This window comes from Corapipo altera, unplaced genomic scaffold (genome assembly GCF_003945725.1).
Source record: "Corapipo altera isolate COAL_440 unplaced genomic scaffold, ASM394572v1 2b, whole genome shotgun sequence".
Taxonomy (NCBI): domain Eukaryota; kingdom Metazoa; phylum Chordata; class Aves; order Passeriformes; family Pipridae; genus Corapipo; species Corapipo altera.
Genome location: NW_020884874.1, coordinates 9,085,404 through 9,108,241, shown reverse-complemented (window position 1 = coordinate 9,108,241; position 22,838 = coordinate 9,085,404). Strand labels below are relative to the sequence as shown.

Genomic DNA, 22,838 nt, shown 5'->3' with positions numbered 1-22,838 from the left:
CTCTTAGTGGATCATATTTTTAAATAATTTCTCTTGCTTCAGATACAGGTTAAAGAACATAACCTTTACAGAGTTTCAAGACCTATATTAGAAAGTCTTGTGTTAGGTGAGTTGCCAGCTGAGAAGACTTTACTAACTTTCCATCTCTGTTTTAATGTGGACTGGTGCTTAAAGACAAAGGTCCTAAGAATGGCTGTGCCTTTGATCTGCTTCTCACTGTGGCTATTAGCAGTTGCTCCAAGAATAAGAGCAAGACAGCATGTACAATACTCCTACTAGTCTCCCTGCTTTCAACTCTTTACAGCCTGGAAGCCTCTTCCACCAGCTGGGGTTTCTGTGTATTTCCTAGCGCTCAGGGTGTTTCGTTTCCATAACTTTGTATCACTGGCAAACTTTAATCTCATTTTTTTTCAGGTCATTTACAGATACCTTATGTAACACAGATCCCAGCATAGAAACTTAAGAAAACTCACCTTTCTCAAATGTAAAGGCTGATGATTTACTCCTATCCTCTGTTTTCTACCTTTTGAGGAGTTATTTATCTGTGTCTTGTTGTTTCTTTTGTATGCCCCATCTGTTAAATTTTCCCCAAAAGCTTCAATTAAGTACTTTCTAAACTCTCTTGGAAATCTCACTAGATCATAGCACTCTATCTGTGTCCTTATAAACAATTCAGACATTTCACTTTATAAAAGCAGTGTTGCCTCTTCTCTAACAAGTCATCCAGATGTCTGCTGATTCAGTTCTCTGTAATGATTTACACTAATTTGTCTGGATGTCAGCCTTACAGCTCCGTAGGTCTCAAGATGTTCCACAAAAAAAAAAATTGAACTTTACTGTTGTGTGCTTCAGTGTTTATAAGAAGATTTACAAATTGTTGCTAATATTTGCTGGTCATTTTGTTAGTTTATTTTTGTAATTTTTGTATAGTCCCTTCAATTTCTTCAAGCCTCCCCCAGTGAGGGGGGGCTGCATGAGGGTCTTGCATGAGGGTCTCTGCAGTTCCTTTCAGTGAGCACCAGTGGAAAGTGTTATATTAGCTTTCTTCAGGGGTCTTGTCTTCTCTGTATTCCGTTATACCTTCATTGCCAGTCAGCTCTGCAGACTCCCTGGCAGCTTTCTTGCTCTTCATGCCTTTAAAGGAATATTTATTGTTAATTTGCTAGTTGCTCCTCAGACTAGTTTTTGGGGTTTATGTTTAATATGCCAGAATTTATGATCCCATCTATTTTCTTCTTCTGTACATTTCTTCTGATATCCCCTTTTATATTCTGTTGTTTATAGTCATGCTGGTTTTCTATTGCTATTACCTAAGTCTTAATAAATGGTATGTGCTGGCCTTGTGGTTACTGCTTAGTATCTTCAAGTAGTTTCCACAGTACCTGTAGGGATTTGATTTTTGTTCTTTTGATATGTTTATATAAAAATGTCCTCATTTTTATGTATACTTCCAGACGTATAGCTCACCAAAGGCTAAATTTCCATAGCTATATTTTCCTTTTGTACCAGACAGAACTTGAGTGCAAAGCAGGTTGTTAGAAATTTGTGAGATTTGTATTTCCAAAACCAGCCTAAGTGCACAAGCACTACACAAATTACATATGCACAATATAGTACTAAGTTTTAAAAGCTATCACATGATATTTCAGAAGTGTGGCTACAAATTTTGCTAGGCAGTCTGGTGGGGTTTTTTCAGTGACATCAGCAAACTACTCAAGTGGAATCTGGAGAGCATTAGAAGCACTATGCAAAATATTCTGTAGAAGAGAAACTCGTTACTGATCCTTTTGTCATAATACTTGAATCTCTTGTTCTTTTGGGCTAAACATGTGATGTCAATTGAAGTGAACAAAGGAGATTTTTTTTTTTACTTCAGTATAAATTGGTCAATTACTAGAATTTTGACCCTTCGAGGTAGGATTTATTATTTTAATGTATATTTTTGAATAGTCTGGCTCTAATTCACCTAGATGTAAATATCTGATCTACCATTTTTGTAAAGTCTGCTGTACAGCAGGAGTGGAAGTTATGCTTCATTTTGAGAAAAATGTTGAGGTAAATTTCACTTGGAAAGATTAGTTGTGGCTCATACAGGAGCAATACCTCCAGATATTGGAAGTTATCCTTTTATACATATTCAGGAAACGAAGCAGTCTAGTTCCTTGCATATCATCATAGTTAGAAGAATTTATAGTAGCTGAATATCTGTCCCATAATGCATTGAATAATTTCGTTTCTGATAAATAACTTGCAAATTAAATATCTAACTTCCATTTGATTTTCTGAAGCATTCTTAATGGGCTCAGTAAGTACAGGTTGTTACAAGTGATACTCATGCCTCTTAGAATTACTTAATTAAAATAGTTAGAAATCTTTTTGAAGGCAAATTCATTTGGCTGTCTTGTCGAGCGCTTGAATTTTTCTTTTTTTTTCCTGTGTTTCAGGTAAATATGCTGAAGATATATTTGGTGAACTTTTCAATGAAGCACACAGTTTCTCATTTAGAGTCAACTCCTTACAGGAGCGTGTAGATCGCTTATCTGTCAGTGTTACACAACTCGATCCAAAAGAAGAGGAATGTAAGTTAACTCCTGCACTGAAAGTTTCTTATTTTGTCGCCTCAGACACCACTGATACGTGAAATGGAAATAATAATAGTTTAATACTTTAAATCATGGTTATAAGAACACAGAACAAAGCATCACGAGAAAGAGGTCCATTTCTATTTCTGCTACAGGTTTCTTTTATAGCCTTGAGCAGCTTTCTGAGCTCAGCATTTTCGTGGTTACTGAATGATGCCGTAACCAATGAATTTACATGAAAACAGCTACAGGAGAATGTGTCACTTCAGTAGTGTTATGTATTAGTGTTAAGAATATTAAGTAATACTATGTGAATGCTTGGAGATAAGTCTTTACTCTTTTTTTTAACCTTCCTACTAATTCCCGTGGGATGTAAACCTTTGTCCAAGTAGGGTTTTTGCATTTAACTGGTACCATCTTACTTTCTGTATGATTATAATTGTATAGCTTCATTTATTGATGCTGTATAACCTCTTGGATTCTTCCTAAATAGCTTATTAGGGTATAGCTCATTCCTGTAAGATCAAATTTTTATGGAATTTGAAGGATGCCTTGGCTTTGTGATGACTATAGGAACATTGACCACTTAATTTGTAAATGCCATGAAGCTTTTTTGCCTTCATGGATATTTGTTGATTGCAGGTGGAACTATGAAAAGTCTTGTCATACCAAAGAGTTTAGGGTGTTCTAAACTATATGGTTAAGAACTTGAAAGCAGAGAAACATCCTATAATGAAAAATAACTCCAGATTGCTTGTGGGATCCAATTTTAAAGTATAGAAAGCTTTTTCAGTTCTGGATGTCTAGGTGTGATAATTGTGTATTGACAGGAAAAATGAAGTGTCAAACCAGGGGCATGGTCTTCAGCTGTCTTTAGTTATAGATGTTGAAATTTCACTAGTAGCAAAATTAAGCTAGGAGAAGTTTTGGTTCCGTATTTTGCGTGACATTAATTTTAGAACAGGTTTCAAAAGACAGCTGTTCACAGCTAGTAGCAGATTTTCCACGAAATCATGACTTACCTAGGGGAATTCTTACATTAATGGGATTTTCCAAGTCTCTTGACAAGCATAAATCATACATATACATCTCTTTTTCCAATTGTTGTGGTTTAACCCAGCAGGCAGTTAAACACCACACAGCCACCACACACTGCCCTGCAGTGGCAGGAGGGAGAAAAATGGGGGGAAAGAAAGTAAAATTCACGGGTTGAGATAAAGACAGTTTATTAGGACAGACAAGGAAGGGAAAATAATTATAATAATTATAATAGAATTAGAATATACAAAACAATTGATACTCAATGCAATTGGTCACCACCCACTGACAAATGCCCAGCTAGTTCCTGAGCAGCAGCCTCCAGCCAGCTTTCCCTCTAGTTTATGTGCTAAGCATGATGTCCCAGCTATGTCTCCTCCCAACTTCTTGCCTCCCCCCCCACTCCAGCCTACATAGTGGTAGAGTGGGGTGAGAAGCTGAAGAGTCCTTGACCACTGCTCAGCAACAACTAAAATATTAGTGTTATGTTATTCTCATCCTAAGTTCAAAACACAGCACTATATCAGATACTAAGAAGAAATTAACTATATCCCAGACGAAACCAGGACACTAATAAAATACCATATTTACTATGGTTGGATAATGACAAAAATTCCTTTGAGTGTACCATAACAAATTGTCAGCATTTGTAATCCTGTAAGAGCTGTAAAAGCCCAGTGTTACTGTCATTTTTGCATTTACTCTTGACAGCCTAGTTTTTTGTTTAAATCAGAGTGGGATGTGTGTTGATGTAGTATATCTACTATGTTAACCTTTCACATTTCAGGAAAGTGGAGAGACCATTTTAAGCCATGGAGTTAAAGCATCTAAGGATGGAAAGATGGAAAATTGTACTATTCTGAGAAAATGGCCTTTGACAAGTTTGGCTTTAGGTTTCAGTACTAAATATCCATAACTATTTGATGTAAGAGAATTGCTAGAAGTAGTTTTAAATAGTATGTAGTCCCAGATGAACCATATCAATAAATTTTCAGTGTACTGTGTATACTATAGCATTTGCTAAACTGTATAACTAAAGAAAAGGACAGACACTGCAGTTAAAGAAAACAGGGCTAAGAAGAGGTCTAACTCGATCAAGGCCAGAGTTGCTAAGTGTGACTCGTGTCTGATCCGCTGGATTTGTCTCTCACACCATAGAATAGCAGTGACTCCTACTACTTCAGAGGAACACATGCAATCCTCAGTGTCAGGAGCTGTTAAATGACTAATTTTATTAACCTAAGAATATCCAGTCCTTGAGCCATATCCAGTGCTCCTTATTCACAGTCATCTGCCCACAGTGAGTCACCAGATGAGGACAAAGGAGATGAGAGGAAATTCAATATTATATTTCCTTAATAGGAAATATAGGGATCAGGAAACTTTTTTCCTTCAGTATATGGTTTCAGGCTTGAAATTTAGAAAGTCATCATAGATAGTTTTGATTTAGTCCTAGTCTGGGCTAAAATAGCTGGAGGATGCTAATGCATGAAGGTGGGGGGAAAACATTTGGATTTACCTTTCTTAACGCTCTATGCAAAAATTGAAGCGAATTTCAGTAGTTCTGCTCAGCTAACAGCTTGAGTAAAATGGGCTGTACTTGTGAAATGAGTCTCATCTGCTAGCTCTTTGCCAGCAGGCAGTAATAGAAGATTTAATAGGTTCCTTTGGGCCCATGCTATTACACAAGAGAAAGAAATTAAGATTCATTTAAAGCTAAGTGGCATGAACAAAAACAGCCCAAGTCAGATTCACTGAACGAGGTGCAGATACTTAACAAGATGTTTCTGGTACAGTCAGGAAAATAAAAAGCTCTGAATTTGTTTGAATAGTCTGTTTGTTTTCTCATTTTGAATTATTACAGTATCTCTCTGAAAGAATAAAACCAAGGTTATGATTTTATCTTGAAGGACCTAACTCCTGGTGCACAATCTTTCTATCATAGAAGAATTGTTATGAACTTGGTTAGGTTTGAATTATTACACTGTTTTCAAATTCTTGATTCCTCAGTATTATTAATTTCATGTTTTAATAGATTTTTAAAAATACTTTATTCTTTTCACATATATGTGGGTTTTTCCCCCTCAGAAGATACCAAACTTGCATGCAGACAAAAAGAAATCCTCTACTTTCCTTCAAGAAACTGAACTTTATTTCAATTTTATAGGAAACAAGTCTGTATGTATCCAAGAGTAATGATATCTGGGGTCTTTTAAAGGCTGGGAGAACATATTCTTGCTGTAAAGCTGAACTAAGGTTGACAGTTTCAGTAGCCCTGCAATATAAGATGTTCTCATAGACGATGAAATAAATCCTAGGAGTATAGTTTCTTTGCAACCATTTTTAATTTCAGTCATCATGGCTGGGCTTCACGAACGAAGATTTGGGAAGGGCTCTACCCATGTTTGTTACAAGCACGTTGGTGGCTAAAAAGGCCAATACGAGATAGACACGTCTGGTTGCAAAAGGCACAGCAGAAAGACTCCTTAGGTGGTATATTCTGCAGGGCACGATTCTTTCTGCTTTGTCTTTTCTCCTCGAGAGTGATCCTGCGTGCTTTCTCAAAGGCATCAGCAGCGTTATAGATGATGTGTCTCCAGACCTCCCGATTGGAGGCCAGAGAAGACCAGTTATGTTGATCAATATGGCCAAGGCTGAGATGTTGTTTCAGGGAGTCCTTGTATCTTCTCTTTGGGGCTCCTCTCTTGCGGCAACTGGTGGCAAGTTCACCATAAAGCAAGATCTTAGGGAGGCGGTGGTCCTTCATCCTTGAGACGTGTCCTGCCCAATGCAGCTGTGTTCTCAGCAACATGGCCTCAATACCTGTGACTGCTGCTTGTTCTAGAACAGATGTATTGGTCACATAATCTGACCAGTGGATGTTTAGGATTGTACGGAAGCAGCGTTGATGGAAGCGTTCTAGGAGTCACAGGTGATGACAGTAGATGACCCATGATTCGGATCCATATAAAAGAGTAGACAGCACAGTGGCTCTGTAAACACTGATCTTTGTACTTTTCTTCAAGTGTTTATTTCACCAAACTCTTTTATGGAGTTTTCCAAAAGCACTATATGCCTTTGCTAACCTGTTGACTATCTCTCTGTCAATCTTACCATCCGAGGAGATGGGGCTACCTAGGTAATTAAACTACTGGACTGATTTGAGCCCTGATTGGCCGATGGTGATATGGGGATGATGGAAGACTTCCTGAGGTGCAGGTTGATGGAGAACTTCTGTCTTCTTTAAGCTGACTTCCAGCTCAAAGAACTCAGCAGCATCTGCAAAGCAGGATGTTAAACGCTGCAGAGCTGCTTCTGTGTGGGCAACAAGGGCGGCATCAACAGCATAAAGCAACTCCTGGACAAGATGATTTAAGGTCTTCGTGTGGGCCTTCAGTCACCTTAGGTTGAAAAGGCTTCCATCAGTACGGTATCGAATGTGGATACTGTCCTGATCCTCGAGGTCTGCCGTGGCCCTTTGGAGCATCATGCTGAAAAAGATTGTGAATAGGGTTGGTGCAAGAACACAACTTTGTTTCACACCATTAGTTATTAGAAAGGGCTCAGAAAGTGCATCACCATATCTGACTTGGCTGTGCTGATCCTCATGGAGTGAGATGATCATTTTGAGGAACTTTGGGGGACGTCCTAAACGTTCCAAAATCTGCCACAGACCTTTTCTGCTCACAGTATCAAAAGCCTTGGTGAGGTCAACGATGGTTACACAGAGTCTTTTGTTCTGTTCCCTACGCTTCTTTTGCAGTTGTCTGAGAACAAATACCATGTCTGTGGTGCTCCTGTTGGCTCTGAAACCACATTGGCTTTCAGGTAGAATTCCTTCTGCTGTAGCGGGTATTAGTCTGTTCAAGAGTATTCTTGCCAGGATTTTGCCAGCAATGGAGATCAGAGTAATACCATGGTAATTTGAACAGTCTGATTCAACTTCTTTCTTCTTGTACAAAGTGATGATGACAGCATCACGAAGGTCTGATGGTAGTTTCCCTAGTTCCCAACAGCACGCCACAAACTCATGAAATTTAGCATGGAGTGCAAGGCCCCCATGTTTCCAGACTTCAGGTGAAATTCCATCAACCTCAGCTGCCTTGCCAATTTTCACGTGCTGTATGGCCTTAAGGGTTTCTCCTAAAGTGGGGGCAGTATCCAATTCATACTTCAGCGGTTGTTGTGTAATGGACTGAATTACTGAGTCTTGGACTACACGGTTGGTACTGAAAAGAGTCTGAAAGTGTTCAGACCATTGATTTAGAATGGAGGTTTTATCTGTCAGAAGCATTTGACCCTCAGCGCTGAGTAGGGGGCTTTGGACTTGGAATGTAGGCCCATATGCTGTTTTCAGGGCCTCTAATTTCAGTATTTACTTTATAAATAACATTACTAACTCTTTCCATATATATGCAAATTTTACAAGTAAAATAATAGATTTTTCTTAAATGATCACATTGTTGTAAATTTACTTACATCTTTAAGTGCAAAGTACTGCTAAAAGTAAATAATGTCAGCTGTAGAAATCTGGCGGTTTTTAAAAGAATATGCATTTTAGCATTTCTGTGGTTCTTTTTTGAAATGCTGATACACAGTACAGCTCTGGTGTATAGTGCATTGAAGTATTGGAAAAGAGTGTTGTATCACTCAGAAAGAAATACTATCAGAGCAGAAGCAAAATTCATAAACTCAGAGTTTATCAGAATATTTTGGTATCAATTTAGTGGCTCTTTAAATATAAGCCACCTAATTCTATTTAAATCTCAAACCACAGTATTTTAATCTCAAAGGCAGTGTATCAAATTTTTGATTTTTTAGTAGCATATCTGTTACAAGCAACTTAATGGCAGAAGTGCTATGGGAGAGCAGCCTGGCATACTTCAGGGAAGGAATAAGTGTTGTGAATTGTTTTTCAGTAGGCTTCTGGCTTTGAGGACATGCTTGCTTTTTTTCTAGACATTCTATAAATGTTTACAATTCTATAAATATAAAATTCTAATATATATAAATTCTATAATTCTATTAAACTGGTAGTAGTTCAGAAGTTTAATGCTAAAGAGAGATTTTACATTTTGCTATAGCAAAAAAGATAGCATTTGTTGGACAGAAACCTAAACAGCTTGACAGCTCCTTGTGGTCTGTACACTTTTGGATACTATGAAAACAGGAGACTCATTCAACTTCAAAATCAGGACACTCAGCCCATCTTGTGACTTATAAGGTAAAGGTAGTAAATCCCAGTTTAAGGGGCAGATTGCTGTCTCTAGCCTTGAAGACAGAGGAACTTGGTGACTTGAGTATAAATGTCATCAAAGTTAAGAACAAGGAGCACATGAAAATTGGGTCATGATCTCCACTTGTAATATGTTAAGTGGAGAATAACACCATGGTCAATTCATTCATTAGAGTTTCTACCCCCAAAGGCAAATAAAGAAAAAGACTCTTAAATTAAATTGTATAGTAGATCACTTTTCCTTGTGCATCTCCACTCAAAAAAGATTGGATTTGGGTGTATCTCCCTCTCAAGAATCTGTGCCAGTGGGCTGAGCCCCAATTACTCTCCATGCTCCTTTTCTAATTTTCTTAGGCCCTTAATTAAATTTATGGGTTATTTAGTTAGTAGTTCAGTTTTAAATTAGTATGTTCAAAGCTTAATAATCCATCATAAGGGCATGATATTGCATATTTTGTGTATAAAAAAGGAGATCTGGACAAAATGTCATTTGTTAAACAATGTGGAGGTTTTGTTGAGACAGCAGATTCAGTGCTTGATGCTGCTGGGTGATTCACATCTTCTTAACAGGCTGCATGGGGCTCCATGGTTCTACATGCTGCATTTAAAGCAGCTTCTAAGTCCTCTTAAAATGATTGCAGTAATATTTACATCTACTTTTTGTTTACCTGTAGTAGTTAAGCTATGTACATTCTCTCCAAAAAGAGCTTGAGCTGTTTCAGAATTTTTTAAAACAGTATTTCAGAAAATTTCTATTTCATATGTGGAGGACAAGCCCAAAGGAGAATATTATGTGATCTACAGAAGTAGTCTCTCTCAGCAACTACTAAACCTGCAGTGACCAGTCAGAAGTACTCTAATGGCAGAGAAACCTAATATGTGTGCAATTCTGATCGTTGTTGAAGTGGATAATCATTAAAAAGATGAAAAAAATAAAGTAAAATAAGATTTAAGATTGCAGTGTCTTTGGGAACTGAATCAACAAGTCTTTAGCTTAAGAGAATTTTCAACAGCACTACCTCCTCCCATTTAATTATCTTTAATTGGAAACTTACTCATAAGATATTCATTCAGTAGTGTTGTTCTTTCTTCCCTGCATTTTTCAAGTTGCTGGGTAAGATTTTGAAAAGAGAAAGAGAATTGTGGGCAACTGATTCCATTGATTTGTATATAATTTCCCCTAGAAATTAGGTTCCCTAGAACCTAATCATAAATTGCATATTTGAGTGAGTGTAAATGAATAAAAAAAAAAAATCTAGTAACTTTTTTTCTTCTGATGAGGTAAAATGTAGTATTTAATATATTTGAAAGGTTAAAAGTAGCAACTTTCTGTCAGTACACCAATGTGCTCCATACTTGACTTTTACTACAAATTGGGGACTGCAGTTTAATGACAGGCTTACCTAGAGGTAAAATGGTATTTAGTATATTGATTACAGATGTGTTATTGTATCGCATTAGAGTTTGTTGTTGATTACAAGTAAAAATGGACTGACATCTCTTTTTCAAAACCAAATGTATAAAAGATTGGCAATTTAGCTTTCTGACAGATAATTGTAACTTAAGTGGAAAATATTGTTGTATACAGAAGGTTAGACTGGCTGATATGTCTTTTCATACAGTCAAAATAACAGACACAATAAAAATAAACAGGCATTTGTTTAGATTGTTGAATGAATGTTTAAATTAAATTGTGAATATCTCAGCATTTAAGGAAATTATTTAAGACCCCATTTTTTATTCATTCAGTAAACACAAGTAGTGTAGCAGATGGACTTCAGACAAATATATTCATATGAAGTTTAGGATGTTGGCATATACAAAGATTGTGGTGCTAGTTAGGAATTAAGCAACTGGAAGCTTAAATTTAACAGCATCAAGTCAAATGCCTGCAGCTTTTCCAGCTCCTCCTTCAGCCACTTGTCTCTTCTCACACCTGAATTCATAAACACATCCAATTTGTCTGACCCGTCCTCTTGCTGTGCCGGTTTGTCGATCAGCCAAAGCTGAATGGCTGGATGACCAGCCAGGTTTTCACGTATTCCTGCCCTGAAGTGGTGAGCCAGGAGGGTGTCTGTCTCTTAGCCAGCTGGCAAACTAAACAAGCGGCTTTGTGAGCCAAACCGTGCACAGCCCAGGATTATGCTGTGCTTGCGACATGGGATTTACCTGATCCCTACATGTAGCCAAGTTGTATCTGTGTCGTGATTCTCAGTTGTTTTGTGTGCCACATCCTTTCATTTCCTGAGTAACGTTGTCCTAAGGTAGTCAATTGTTTGGAATAATGGTATGCTTTTTAGGGAATGCCTGTTACTGGATATCAGCACAGGAAATGCGGCTTGAAATTCTACAGTGTATGTTTTCTGTGAAGACCTTTACTGTGTATATTAGGTTTAGAAAGTAATTATGCTTATTGTTGTTATGATTGATTATCCTCAGGTGTGTTTCCCCTTGTACATGTTTACAAAAAGTGGAGTTTTAAGCAAGAAAATGGAAATTATGAACTAGACTGGCTGTAATGTGCTCATTGAAGAGATTAAGGAATGCTAATAGTTTAGAGAAGAGTGTGCTCTGTGAGCATTTTAATATTAAACCGAAGAACTGTATTTATTTATTGGAATAAATTAATTTACTTCATTGTCTTCAGAATGCGCACAGGTTCAGAGGAAAGTATACTAAGTTTTAGCTTTTGTTGGAAAAGTCTCCAATAAGTGACAGTTAAAAAACTTGCAGGATTGTCAAGCACCTCTGAACAAGTACATTTGGTGTGATTTGTATAACAAATAACCCAAAGGAAAAGTAGCTGAAGTATAAAAGAATCTAAGACTTAAATTTTAAATGAGGTAAACCACAGTTCTTCTAGCTGTGAACTTTTGCCAGCAAATAACAACTTGTACTTCATGACAGGTACAAAATATATAGGCTTATTTATGAATGCAAAAATACCTACAGAAATTGAAATGCCTAGCTGACATTCATACATTATAATACTTCTTTCACACTCTTAAAAAGACTTCTGAGCAGCTAATTAAAGGTATTAAAAAGAATAAAAGACACTGTGATGAATTAGAACCTAAGGGTAAAAAGGAGGAAACTTCTCCAGGAATACACAACCTTGCCAACTGTAATAAACTTCAAAAGCCAAGCTGAGAATCAGATAAGTCCTGTCTTTAGCCTCACAATGGATGCTGTCAGTATGCTTAGGTGAGAAGACAGAACATTGCAGAATTGCAAGCCCTCCGGAAAAGAGTCCTGCCTTCTGCCCCTTTTTGATCATAGAACAGAAATCCAGTGTGTGTGTGTACATATGTATGTGTACGCTTCTGTGTGTCACAGGAACCAGAGTAAAAATGCAGTTTTCAACTTAAACAAATATTTTCAAAAAATTGTTGCCAAAGACCCTAGTGATATGGAGGGAGTGGGGGAAAGGATGTCTTCTCATCTTGCGTAAAGGGGCGCTACTATCAACCTGTTTCTATAAAATAAACATAATTATTTATAGATAAAATGCATGTGCTGAAAATACTGTCTTTGCTAGTATGTCTTAGAACTGTTTTCAGTATTGTTTGTGATTTTAAAAGGAAAGAACCCAAACCAGTGGAAAGATCTGCTGCTTTATCTAATGGAAGTCTAATGCTGGCTGCAAAGTTAGCTTTGAGACACACTTGGACTTCAGAGATGTAGTAACCGAAGATCAGGGAGGGAAAGAAATATGAGACTAAATAGGTATACTGTTTCCAGAATTAAAAGTGCAAAGCTTATCAGTTGTGGTCACTTTTCCGTTAATCTTTATCTAAATTTTAATGATTTTGAAATAGAAAAAGATATGTGGGGTTTAACAGGAGTAGGTAAAACATTTGAAATCACTGTTTAATCTGTTGTGTTCATGTGTTGTTTTCCTTCGAATCTTACATAAAGATGATTATTCCTAACAAATGTGTTAAAAAAGTCAGTGGTTTGCCTAAATTAAACAGAGAAGTCTTCTCAATTAAACAGATTAAAAAACATCATTTGACTGGTTTCATGTGTTGGAACATAGAATCACCTCCCATTAAAACTCATTGATCTCACTAGCATAAGTGGTTTGGCATCTCAGTGGGCCTTTAGTGGAACTGCTGCATACATGCAAGGAATGCAAAGTTTGGCTTGCTGATGGCATAAAGATAAAATCCATACAGAGAGAGAGAGTAGTTTTTAGTACAAAAAGGATTGTGAAATGGAGTTGGTAAATGTTATTAGGTACTGCTGAACTATCAAATGGTATTTTATAGTTACAGTAAGCAATTTGTTGAACTACTTAGGAGAGACAGAGTTCTGATATCTATCCAGGTGAGAAAAATGTCCTGTGAAGCCAAATAGAGGATAATGTGGTAGAACATTACAAACATGTTTTTCACATAGTCTGACAATACCTTGCCATGGTAGTAATGCTAGATGAATTTATATTTGCTGTAAAATGCCTAAGATGTAAGTAGTAAGGCTTAATATTTATTTTTTAACCAACATTAAGCAATTCCAGATTAATCCAAATCAAATATATTTGGTTGTTTTTTTTTTAAATGGCAATATCCCTTTTCAGTGTCACTGCAGGACATTACAATGAGAAAAGCTTTTCGGAGTTCCACAATTCAAGATCAACAGCTGTTTGACCGCAAAACTCTACCTATTCCTTTGCAAGAAACTTATGATATTTGTGAACAGCCTCCTCCACTTAACATTCTTACCCCTTACAGGTTGGTAAAATAAAATTAATCAAAACCAATTTCTGGCTTATTTTGTGTAATAGAGTGGCTATATCCACATACCTTGCTCATGTTGAGTAGCACTTGAATATTTAAGGAGCCAGACTAGAAAATTGTGAAGCTGCTGGAGGAATGAAGGCAGCAGAAGACATTATAAGCATTAAAACTTTACTCCATTTTACTAAAATTTTAATGCAATGTAACAATGTTAAGAAAAAGCCATTTTTATTCCCTGTATTTAGTAAACTGTGTAATGTTCTTGGATGAGAAGTGAAGAAAATAAACAGTTAAATATGTAGAAAGAAAGGTCTTTAATGGAAATCAGTTGATTAGAGCCTGGTGCTAATAACGCCAAGGTTGTGGTTTTGATCCCTGAATGGCCATTCACTTAAGAGTAGGACTTGATGATCCTTGTGGGTCTCTTCCAACTCAGAATATTCTGTGATGCCGTGAATGTTGTTCACTGTCCCAGAGTCAGTTTGAATCAGTAGCTGAACACAAGCAGCCACACAATTTTGCTCAATATTTTAAGAAAAAGATTTGAGTCATTGGAGTGGGAGTTTTCTGATTTATGATACTCTTTATTTGTCTACAGCTTGCATTCAAGTTACCTTTCTAAAATTAGGACCTTGGATGCCAGGAAAGACAGTAAAGACTGATGGCACAGGAGGTCAATGATCATCTCTTTTATGTTCCTCAGTAAAATATTTCAGAGTCTGAGATATTGAGTGTTCCTTAATATGCCTTTCTTTTGTCTTAATATTTGGATTCACATGTTGTCAAATAAATAGCATGCCTGGTTTGTGTCATTGTGTTTCAGGGATGATGGAAAAGAGGGTTTGAAGTTCTATACCAATCCTTCGTATTTCTTTGATCTGTGGAAGGAAAAAATGTTGCAGGACACCGAGGACAAAAGAAAGGAAAAGAGGAAGCAGAAGGTATGTATGTTAACTTTATAGATCTTCTGGTTGTTTTTTCCTGAAAGGGCTTTGCTTGCAGGTATGGTACTTTAATAATAATCCAGACTTTACAGAGTCATCTTTATTCAACTAAAACTACTTGTAGTAATTCAATTCCATCAACTTTAACAAATAACTAAATAGTAATAATAATAGGAGGAGGAGTAAAATAATATAGAAGAATCTAAAGCTTTCATGTTTTAGTCTTAGTGTAACCAACATCAGGTTTGTCAAAACTTTTAAGTATGCTAACAATGACTCAACAAAGAGAAATACAATAAAGAATAAAGAATTTTACTTGAATATTTATTTGTAATAAAAATTTTTTACAATCTTACAGGTGAAAAAGCTTGAATGACATTTTTACTCTAAATTAGAAAGAAAGTAGTGGGAAAAAAGCACTTTGCTTATAATTTTCTTTAAATTGAACGAGCACTTTTGCGAAAGGTAGTGCTTTTTTGTTTCACCATTATTCTGTGTATTTCATACATAATAGAGAGATTGAATATGTGTCAAATTCATAACTTTATTTCAGACTTAGAATAAAAAGCTACTTATACAGTTATTTTTCTCTGTATTATTCAGCTACTTATCCACTAGACTGAAGTTTCTGGCTCTTACAAGTCTTTGGTTTGCATATCTTTAGCCTGAAAGTAAATTTTTCTTGCACTTGAATTGGGATTGTTTTCCATTATTTTGTGGCTGATGTTTATATGCAACTAATTAGCAAACACTGTCTAAGTTGTCAATTTTGTTTGCACAACTCTCCTACAGCAGAAAAATCTAGATCGTCCTCACGAACCAGAAAAAGTGCCAAGGGCACCTCATGACAGACGGAGAGAGTGGCAGAAGTTAGCCCAAGGTCCAGAGCTTGCAGAAGATGATGCTAACCTCTTACATAAACACATTGAAGTTGCAAATGGCCCAGCTTCACATTTCGAATCAAGGTTCCTTTTTATTCTTTCTATCCTTTATTATGTATATTCGAACTGCGTAGCAAGCATGCTTGAGAAGTGGTCAGCGATGAGATGCTACTGCTATTCTTTAAATGCACTGGAAATCATTGACTTAGCTTAATCAAAGCTCAGTTTTAAAATACTTAGTGTGTCCTTGAAGGACTAGTTATTATGTTATTTTCAAGAGTAGCATGAATCCTCCTGGTATCCTTGGGGATGCTGTTGTCATCTGCAGCTTGAAGAAGGTGTAGTGTCACTGCTGCAAGCTTACACCCAAGTGCGGCACTACATTCCTCCAGTCTTGACCTACAGAATCCCTGTTATTCCAGTGTCTTGATTTTTCTTAAGCAGGCACTGCCAAGACTATATGTTGGGTGTGATAGGAACAAATGTCCACTTGGAACTCAAATGAGAATGCTGAGCTTCTCTTTACTCTTGAACAAGTCCAAGATTTGATTGACATTTCTGGTTATAGCCTATTACAAAATCCAACCTGTTGAATTCTCATTTCACAGCATGTATTCGCTGGTGGCTAAAAGTAGCATTTCACATGGGAAACACCTGCTGTGTTTACGCTTCTGGTGTTTGTGCAGAACCAAGTCCATTTTACCAACCAGGAAACATCTGATAGCAAAGAGGGCTGATGATTAATATTAGGAGATTTGGGGTTATGGTTTTCCTGGGGTTTTTTGTTTGTTTCATTTTTTAAAAAATTCAAAAGTATTCATTGTCCTCCAGAAAAGTTAAATTTTTTCCCCCAATCCTTCTCTTGCCAAAAGCGCACCGTAAGAGAGTATTTTGTTTAGCTTTTTAAGGCCTTCAAACAAACTCAGTAGTGATGGTGAATAATAAAGGCAACCCTAGGAGAGGGTGTTTGTTGTCTGAAAAATGGAAAAACCTGCTCGTTGAAAACTTAGTTCAGAATGTGAAAATGATCTCAGTGCATTTCACTCAGTGGGTACAACTTAAGTTATGGTGCTTAGCATATCTCTAGGAACAGCTGTATGGTATCTCTGTAAAGTGCTGTGTCAAGTCATTGGCAGAAACATCTGCTTTCCTGCTGTCCTTCTGTTGTGTTGTACGTTGGATTCCACTTTAGACACACTCGTTGGGGGTATCCTTTTATATCCAGGATCCTGCCCTAAACCTTGATTATCTCATTATCAGTAATGCAATTCTGAAGTGGTTGGGAGCACTGCATGTGCAGAGCATGTTGTTCAGATACAGAATAGCACTGGGCTTTGGAATAATGGAGTAGAAACTTCACCCCTTAGGAATTTAATAGGCTTAAATACTACAGCGGAGTATGTGGAAATGTAGAGTATTGCTCTACTTATTGGAAAATGTTCTGCAAATACTTTTGTGAATTCAGTAGAGATTAAAAAAAAATATGTAATTGAGTAAAATTTCCTAACTGATCAAGTCCTTGAGGTGTGTCTAAAGTTGTCATTAACAACTAAGTTGAATCATCTTTATTTATTGCTACTACTCAATAACAGATATTTATCAAATCTTATGTCTATTAAAGTACTGAGATCTCTGTATGTATTGGAATATAGATCCTCTGACAGAAGTTTAGCTAAATTATTCAGTTGTAAATTCGACCATTCTAACATTGATGGATGTTTCATGCCTTATAAAAGAGTAGTAGTTCTGATTGCATTGCTATGTTTACTTAAAATAATGTGACTAATAAACACTAAGGTCACACACATGCTGTAGAAACTATGTGATATACCTGTCATAATCAAACCCTTGAGCTGCCAGAAGCAATGACAGAGAAAGTGGGATGAATTATTGAAAAGGCATGATGTACAATATGTGCAACACTAGTGCAGAGAAGATACTTGTATTCAGAAATCAAACCGAAGTATAAAACAGTAGCTGAGGGCACTAATACTTACTGAAGGCTAAATTGGATCATTTTTCACTGGTTTTCTACAGATCTCAAGCATATGTGGACCATATGGATGGATCATATTCACTTTCTGCATTACCCTATAGTCAGATGTCCGAACTTCTGAACAGAGCTGAGGAGCGAGTGTTGGTCAGACCACACGAACCACCGCCACCACCTCCAATGCATGGAGCAGGAGATGTGAAACCTGTGCCTCCTTGTGTTAGGTACAAAGCAGTCAAGCAAGTTTATTGAGGCGTTTTAGTTTTCCAGCACTCATTGTTTGTATGATTTCCATGCTGCCCAAGCAGTACACATGTCCTGGGGGCTGTGTCATTCCACAGCCCCGACGTGTCTGTAGCATCAAGGGCACACAGGAGCTGGACAGAAGGCCAGCATCTAAATCCTGTAGGGTGCCATTGTGGAGTCAGGCCTCATCTTGCCATTAATACTGCAGTTGTGTTGCCTTTGGAGTTTAATGGCAGGACAAATAACTGTATGGAAAGTGTTCCTGTGAAATATGTTGGCATCTCAGGGCGTAGCTTTGGAGTTTTGGAAATTTGTACAATTGAACTGTGTTTCAGCGTACATGAAAGGAAGAATATATCACAGTAAGACAGTCAGCTGTCAAAGCTATATATTCATCATATTTGTTAAATTGCAAGTGCTTCCTCCCACCACCCTGAAGTGATTTTATTTTCTATATCTCTGCTTTTCCAGAAGTGGATGCATATTTAGAGTATTTTCTAGAGTGAGGCTTTGGTTGTCACTCCCCTGTTGTTTTAAACCCAAAATCTTATATTATGCTCGAGTACATACAAGTTGGAATAGAGGATGGTTAATTCAAATGCAGTTGTTACATGAGCAAGATGCTAGTCTCTTGAAAAGAATGACTTTATACTGTTAAGGGGATCATACACAAAAATGCATAACTCTTTAGTTTAATTTTCCAAAACAGCTGAAAAAAATACTCTGTGGTCTTTCAGGAAAGTAATTTTACTGTTTCCTTCTGTTTTCTTCAGTTCACCTATGCATTGCACCTGTGCATTCACCTAGCATATAACGGTACCTCTCTGTACATAGAGTTGATGACCTTTGATATCAGCCTCACTCATTTTGCTATCACGCTTTAAACATGTATTTCAAATCTGACTTGTCCTCATTGTTGGTACTGTTTTAAAGTTTTGTTTTTAAAGTTTTGTGAATCAAAGCAGTTAATCAACTGCTAGTTCCCTTACTTCAGAAAAATAATTTGGATCTACTTAGGGACGACGGGGAAGAATTATACTAGTATAGGAAACCTTTGATAAAGATGCAGGTTTGTGTAAGAACACAAATTTGGTTAGTAGCTGAATGTGAGCAGAGGTCTGTTGGAAAACTGATACATACCCCTTACTGCAAATTATATTTCCTTGTATGTGAGATATGAATGAATACCTTGAAATCATCACAATACATAATACTCTTTAATGCCCGGGGTTCAATGTTCTTAAGATGCAGAAGTGAATCTATTGCTATTTTTTCCACTCTCTAATGACTTTGTTCTGTTATTGGATTTTGCAGTTCTACTACTGGCTTGGTAGAAAATCGTCCTCAGTCACCAGCAACAGGCAGAACACCAGTGTTTGTGAGCCCCACTCCTCCTCCTCCACCACCACCACCTCTTCCATCTGCTTTGTCAACTTCATCATTAAGAGCTGCAATGACTTCCACCCCTCCACCCCCAGTCCCACCCCCACCACCCCCTCCCACAGCTGCTCTGCAGGCCCCAGCTGTGCCACCTCCACCAGCTCCTCTCCAGATAGCTCCTGGAGTTCTACATCCAGCCCCACCTCCAGTTGCTCCTCCCATAGCACAACCCTCTCCCCCTGTCACTAGAGCTGCCCAAGTGTGTGAAACTGTACCTGTTCACCCAGTTCCTCCACAAGCTGAAGTACAGGGACTTCCTCCACCACCCCCACCTCCTCCCTTGCCACCTCCGGGGATTCGACCTTCCTCCCCTGTCACAGTTGCAAACCTTTCTCACCCTCCTCCCGTTCTTCACCCTCCTCCCACAACCATTGTCCCTGGCCCCCATGCACCCCTAATGCCTCCATCTCCACCATCCCAAGTGATTCCTGCTCCTGAACCCAAACGCCATCCTTCAACTCTTCCTGTAATCAGTGATGCTAGAAGCGTTCTGCTGGAAGCAATACGGAAAGGTAATGTTTGGCTATTAAGGGGCAAAAAGAAGTGTCTCAGAAACTTGCTAAATACACATTAGCTTTGAGAGATGGGATATTTCACATGTGTAAGAAGTTAAAGGAATACATCCTAAGTCTGTTCCTGACTTCTATTCTCTACAGCATATGCATTGCCAAGTAGACAGATTTTTTTCAATTTGTAATTGCACTTATCAGATGTTTAGTTTGGATGGCATAACTGATTATTTGTGGAAGTTAATTTTAAAAAAAAAAGTACATCTGTTTGTCAATGATGTGTGGAGATTATCTTTTAATTTCTGTTTGCTTGAAAATGTAGTTATTTCTGATAACCTACAGATTGTGTGGGAGACAAAAACATTGTTTTTCCACAGACTATTAGATAAAAGCAGAAAAGATTGGCATTGGAATTTTGATCGTATGTCACTGCATGACAACAACATATAAATGACATTCAGAAATTGTTGCTGAAGACTTAAAGCTGATTAGTATCTAATCTCGACGCGTCTCAGTGCAGCAGTGAAGCAGCCTTTGCATTGCAAGGTGCCCACTGGCAGAGTGCAAGTGAACAGTGGAGCTGCAGGGCAGTGTTTTACTGATGGTCTAGTGAGGAGCTCTGTGCAAGCTGTACCTTTCAGCTTAAAGTGCCCATGGCCAGAAAAATCCCCTCTGCACCATGAGTGCTGCTGCCTGATGGTGGAGTATGTGTCAACAACAGTTGAGTACAACAGGGGTGAATGAACATTTGTAGAGAATGTCAGCAAAAAAAAAATGCTAAGAAAGGAGAGCCTGCTGGTTTAATTTAGGTGACTGCTTAAAACACTTTTGACCAAGTCATACCCAAGAAACAACAGCTGGAGTTACCACTGCTTAAATTCGACCTCAGGTCCTTTGCTTGGGTTATCTGTCAATGGGGAATATTGACAATGGGGAATATTAAGTATAGGATGTAGGTCATATTTAGCCTGTGTCAGTCTGCAATGTTGTGAGTACAAAACCAAAATATATGATGTCTGTCATGTCAGTAATAAGTTAGGTGGTTTAACTTTCTCATAGTGTTGGTATGTATTATTTCTCCATTGTGTTTGATCTTTAAGTAATACTTTATCCCAAAACAGATCATTACACGATAAAAACTGGGTTACAAGAGGTCCTGTCTTGTTGGGATCCTCAAAGTAGCTCTAACTCTTAATTGAGATCATGAAGAGGGAGTATAAAAAGTGTATGGAAATGCAAATAGCAAAATGGCTTAATCACTTAAAGAGGTACTAAAAATGTAGATGTATTTTTAATGGGAGATCAGAACCATACTATTATAGCAGAAGGGCTCATGATCTGGTCTGCCACTGCAACTCTGACATTCCTCTCTTTAAAACTTGACAGAAGAGTTTCTATCTGAGGAGGACAGTGTCCTCAGTCTTCATTTTTGCTTGCAAAGCATTTTGTGAATCATGACCTAAATATCTTTACAGTGATAAAGGAGGAGAATAACATGTTTGTGATTTGATGTTCTTTAGGTATTCAGCTACGCAAAGTTGAAGAGCAACGTGAACAAGAAGCTAAACATGAGCGCATTGAGAATGATGTTGCTACTATACTCTCTCGTCGCATTGCTGTGGAATACAGTGATTCAGAAGATGATTCAGAATTTGATGAAGTAGATTGGCTGGAGTAAAATTATTACATTGCTGTACACTGCAAAATTGAATGCTAATGTCCATTGTGGTGCTTGTTCTTTGGAAGTTTGATGGTCATTTCTAGTGTTTTTTGTATTCTTTTCTTTACATTATTAATCCATGTTTTTCTACTTTTCAGTTTACAAAAAGCTCCTAGTGCATCTTTGAAACTAAATGTTTTACAGTGGCTTTTCTTACACATCTTTTTTGAAGGAACATACTTTGTTCCAATAGACCACTAAGTATTAAGCATGGGCAGCTGTTGGTAGAGTAGCAGTTTAAATTTTTTGGCATATCTTAACTGTGCACTTTGTGAATTTTAAGTTGATGAAGGCAACTGAGATTGACATTCCAAGGGCAACTGTATGTACTAATGAGCCTTATTCTACTTCTCATAGTGTTTTAAAAGATTAAACCTAGCTGTCAAGATATCACTGCCTCGATTACACCTGTACACTAAAAGTACATATAGTTAGCAGCACTGAACACACTGAAAAGAAAATGGATCTTTGGGGGGGTTTATTATTGTTTTATTGTTGTTTTTAAATAATTATGGCCTTATTTGAATGTTTAGAGTTTCCCCTTCCCTTCTTCCCTCCCAGGTACATATTGTGTGGTACTATTTTTGCCTGCATAATTACAAGTTTAATTTTTCTTTTCCTTGTGAAATCTTTTGACTTAAACATGCTGTGTAACTTATGTAACTGTTAAAATAACAGTTTGATTTAATAAATGGTTCATTTTAAATGGTCCTGGATGTTGCTTTTTCAATGAAGCCTGCTTTTCACTGGTATGCCTGAGGGATCCTTGGATTTCAAGTGTTTAATCTGTGGGCTACAAAGTTACAGTAAATATTCTTCATCTAACAAGAAAACTATCAATAAATGATATCTATATGCACATCTACAAAAAAAAAAAATCTGAAATCTTACTGTGATCTTAGTTTTTTAAAAAGTACAAATACAGAATTGGGAGCCTGTGGCTTTAGGGTTGTTTTTTTTAAAAAAGCCACACTTTAGCATCAGTGTATCTTGAGGAGATGCAGGAGAATATGGGTGATATTGCAAAGTCACTTTTTAAGTGCTATCTAGCAGTGTAGTGCATGTTGTGCAGGGCTTTCATTTTTCTCTTCCCCGGAATAACTCCTTCAAGTCTGAGCACATGGTCGAAAGCCTATTGAGAAGGAAAACGTGAGAAGAGTGCAATAGCACTCTTGTCCCATGATCTTGTTCCTGAAAGATGGAACTGTATAATAGAAGAAAATAAGTTTGGAATGTCAGAATGAGATTTCTGAAGGTGGAACATTAGGTGTTCTACAGGCTACAGAACAAGTTGCAGGGACATGTGATTGTTAGCCTGCTCTTGGGACTGGGCAAAACTCCAGAGGCATAGACTGGGGTAGGAATAGTGTACAGCAACCCTTCCAACTTTGCTGTCACCATCTCAGCCTCCACTGCAATTTTTTTACGTGGCCTGCTGTGCTCAAGGCTTTTCTCACTGCAACAGTGTTGTGTTTGTGGGAGAAAAAATCACTGTTTGTGAATCTGCATC

At 37.5% G+C, this 22,838-nt stretch overlaps 1 protein-coding gene across 9 annotated transcripts in view; it reads left to right on the top strand.

Annotated features, from left to right (window-relative positions):
• WASF1 (WAS protein family member 1) overlaps window positions 1-22,038 on the top strand; it is an 85,440-nt gene extending 63,402 nt beyond the window's left edge. For 8 of the 9 annotated variants that reach the window (XM_027634141.1, XM_027634147.1, XM_027634142.1 and 5 more), the window contains 7 exons: window positions 2,445-2,579; window positions 13,436-13,589; window positions 14,419-14,536; window positions 15,332-15,504; window positions 17,458-17,637; window positions 18,974-19,611; window positions 21,129-22,038. In XM_027634141.1, the coding sequence (XP_027489942.1) occupies window positions 2,445-2,579; window positions 13,436-13,589; window positions 14,419-14,536; window positions 15,332-15,504; window positions 17,458-17,637; window positions 18,974-19,611; window positions 21,129-21,286 (1,556 nt within the window). In that variant the 3' untranslated portion in view covers window positions 21,287-22,038. The remainder of the gene's footprint in view (window positions 1-2,444; window positions 2,580-13,435; window positions 13,590-14,418; window positions 14,537-15,331; window positions 15,505-17,457; window positions 17,638-18,973; window positions 19,612-21,128) is intronic. The other variant, XM_027634140.1, reaches the window with a different exon arrangement.
• The last annotated feature ends 800 nt before the right edge of the window (window positions 22,039-22,838 follow it).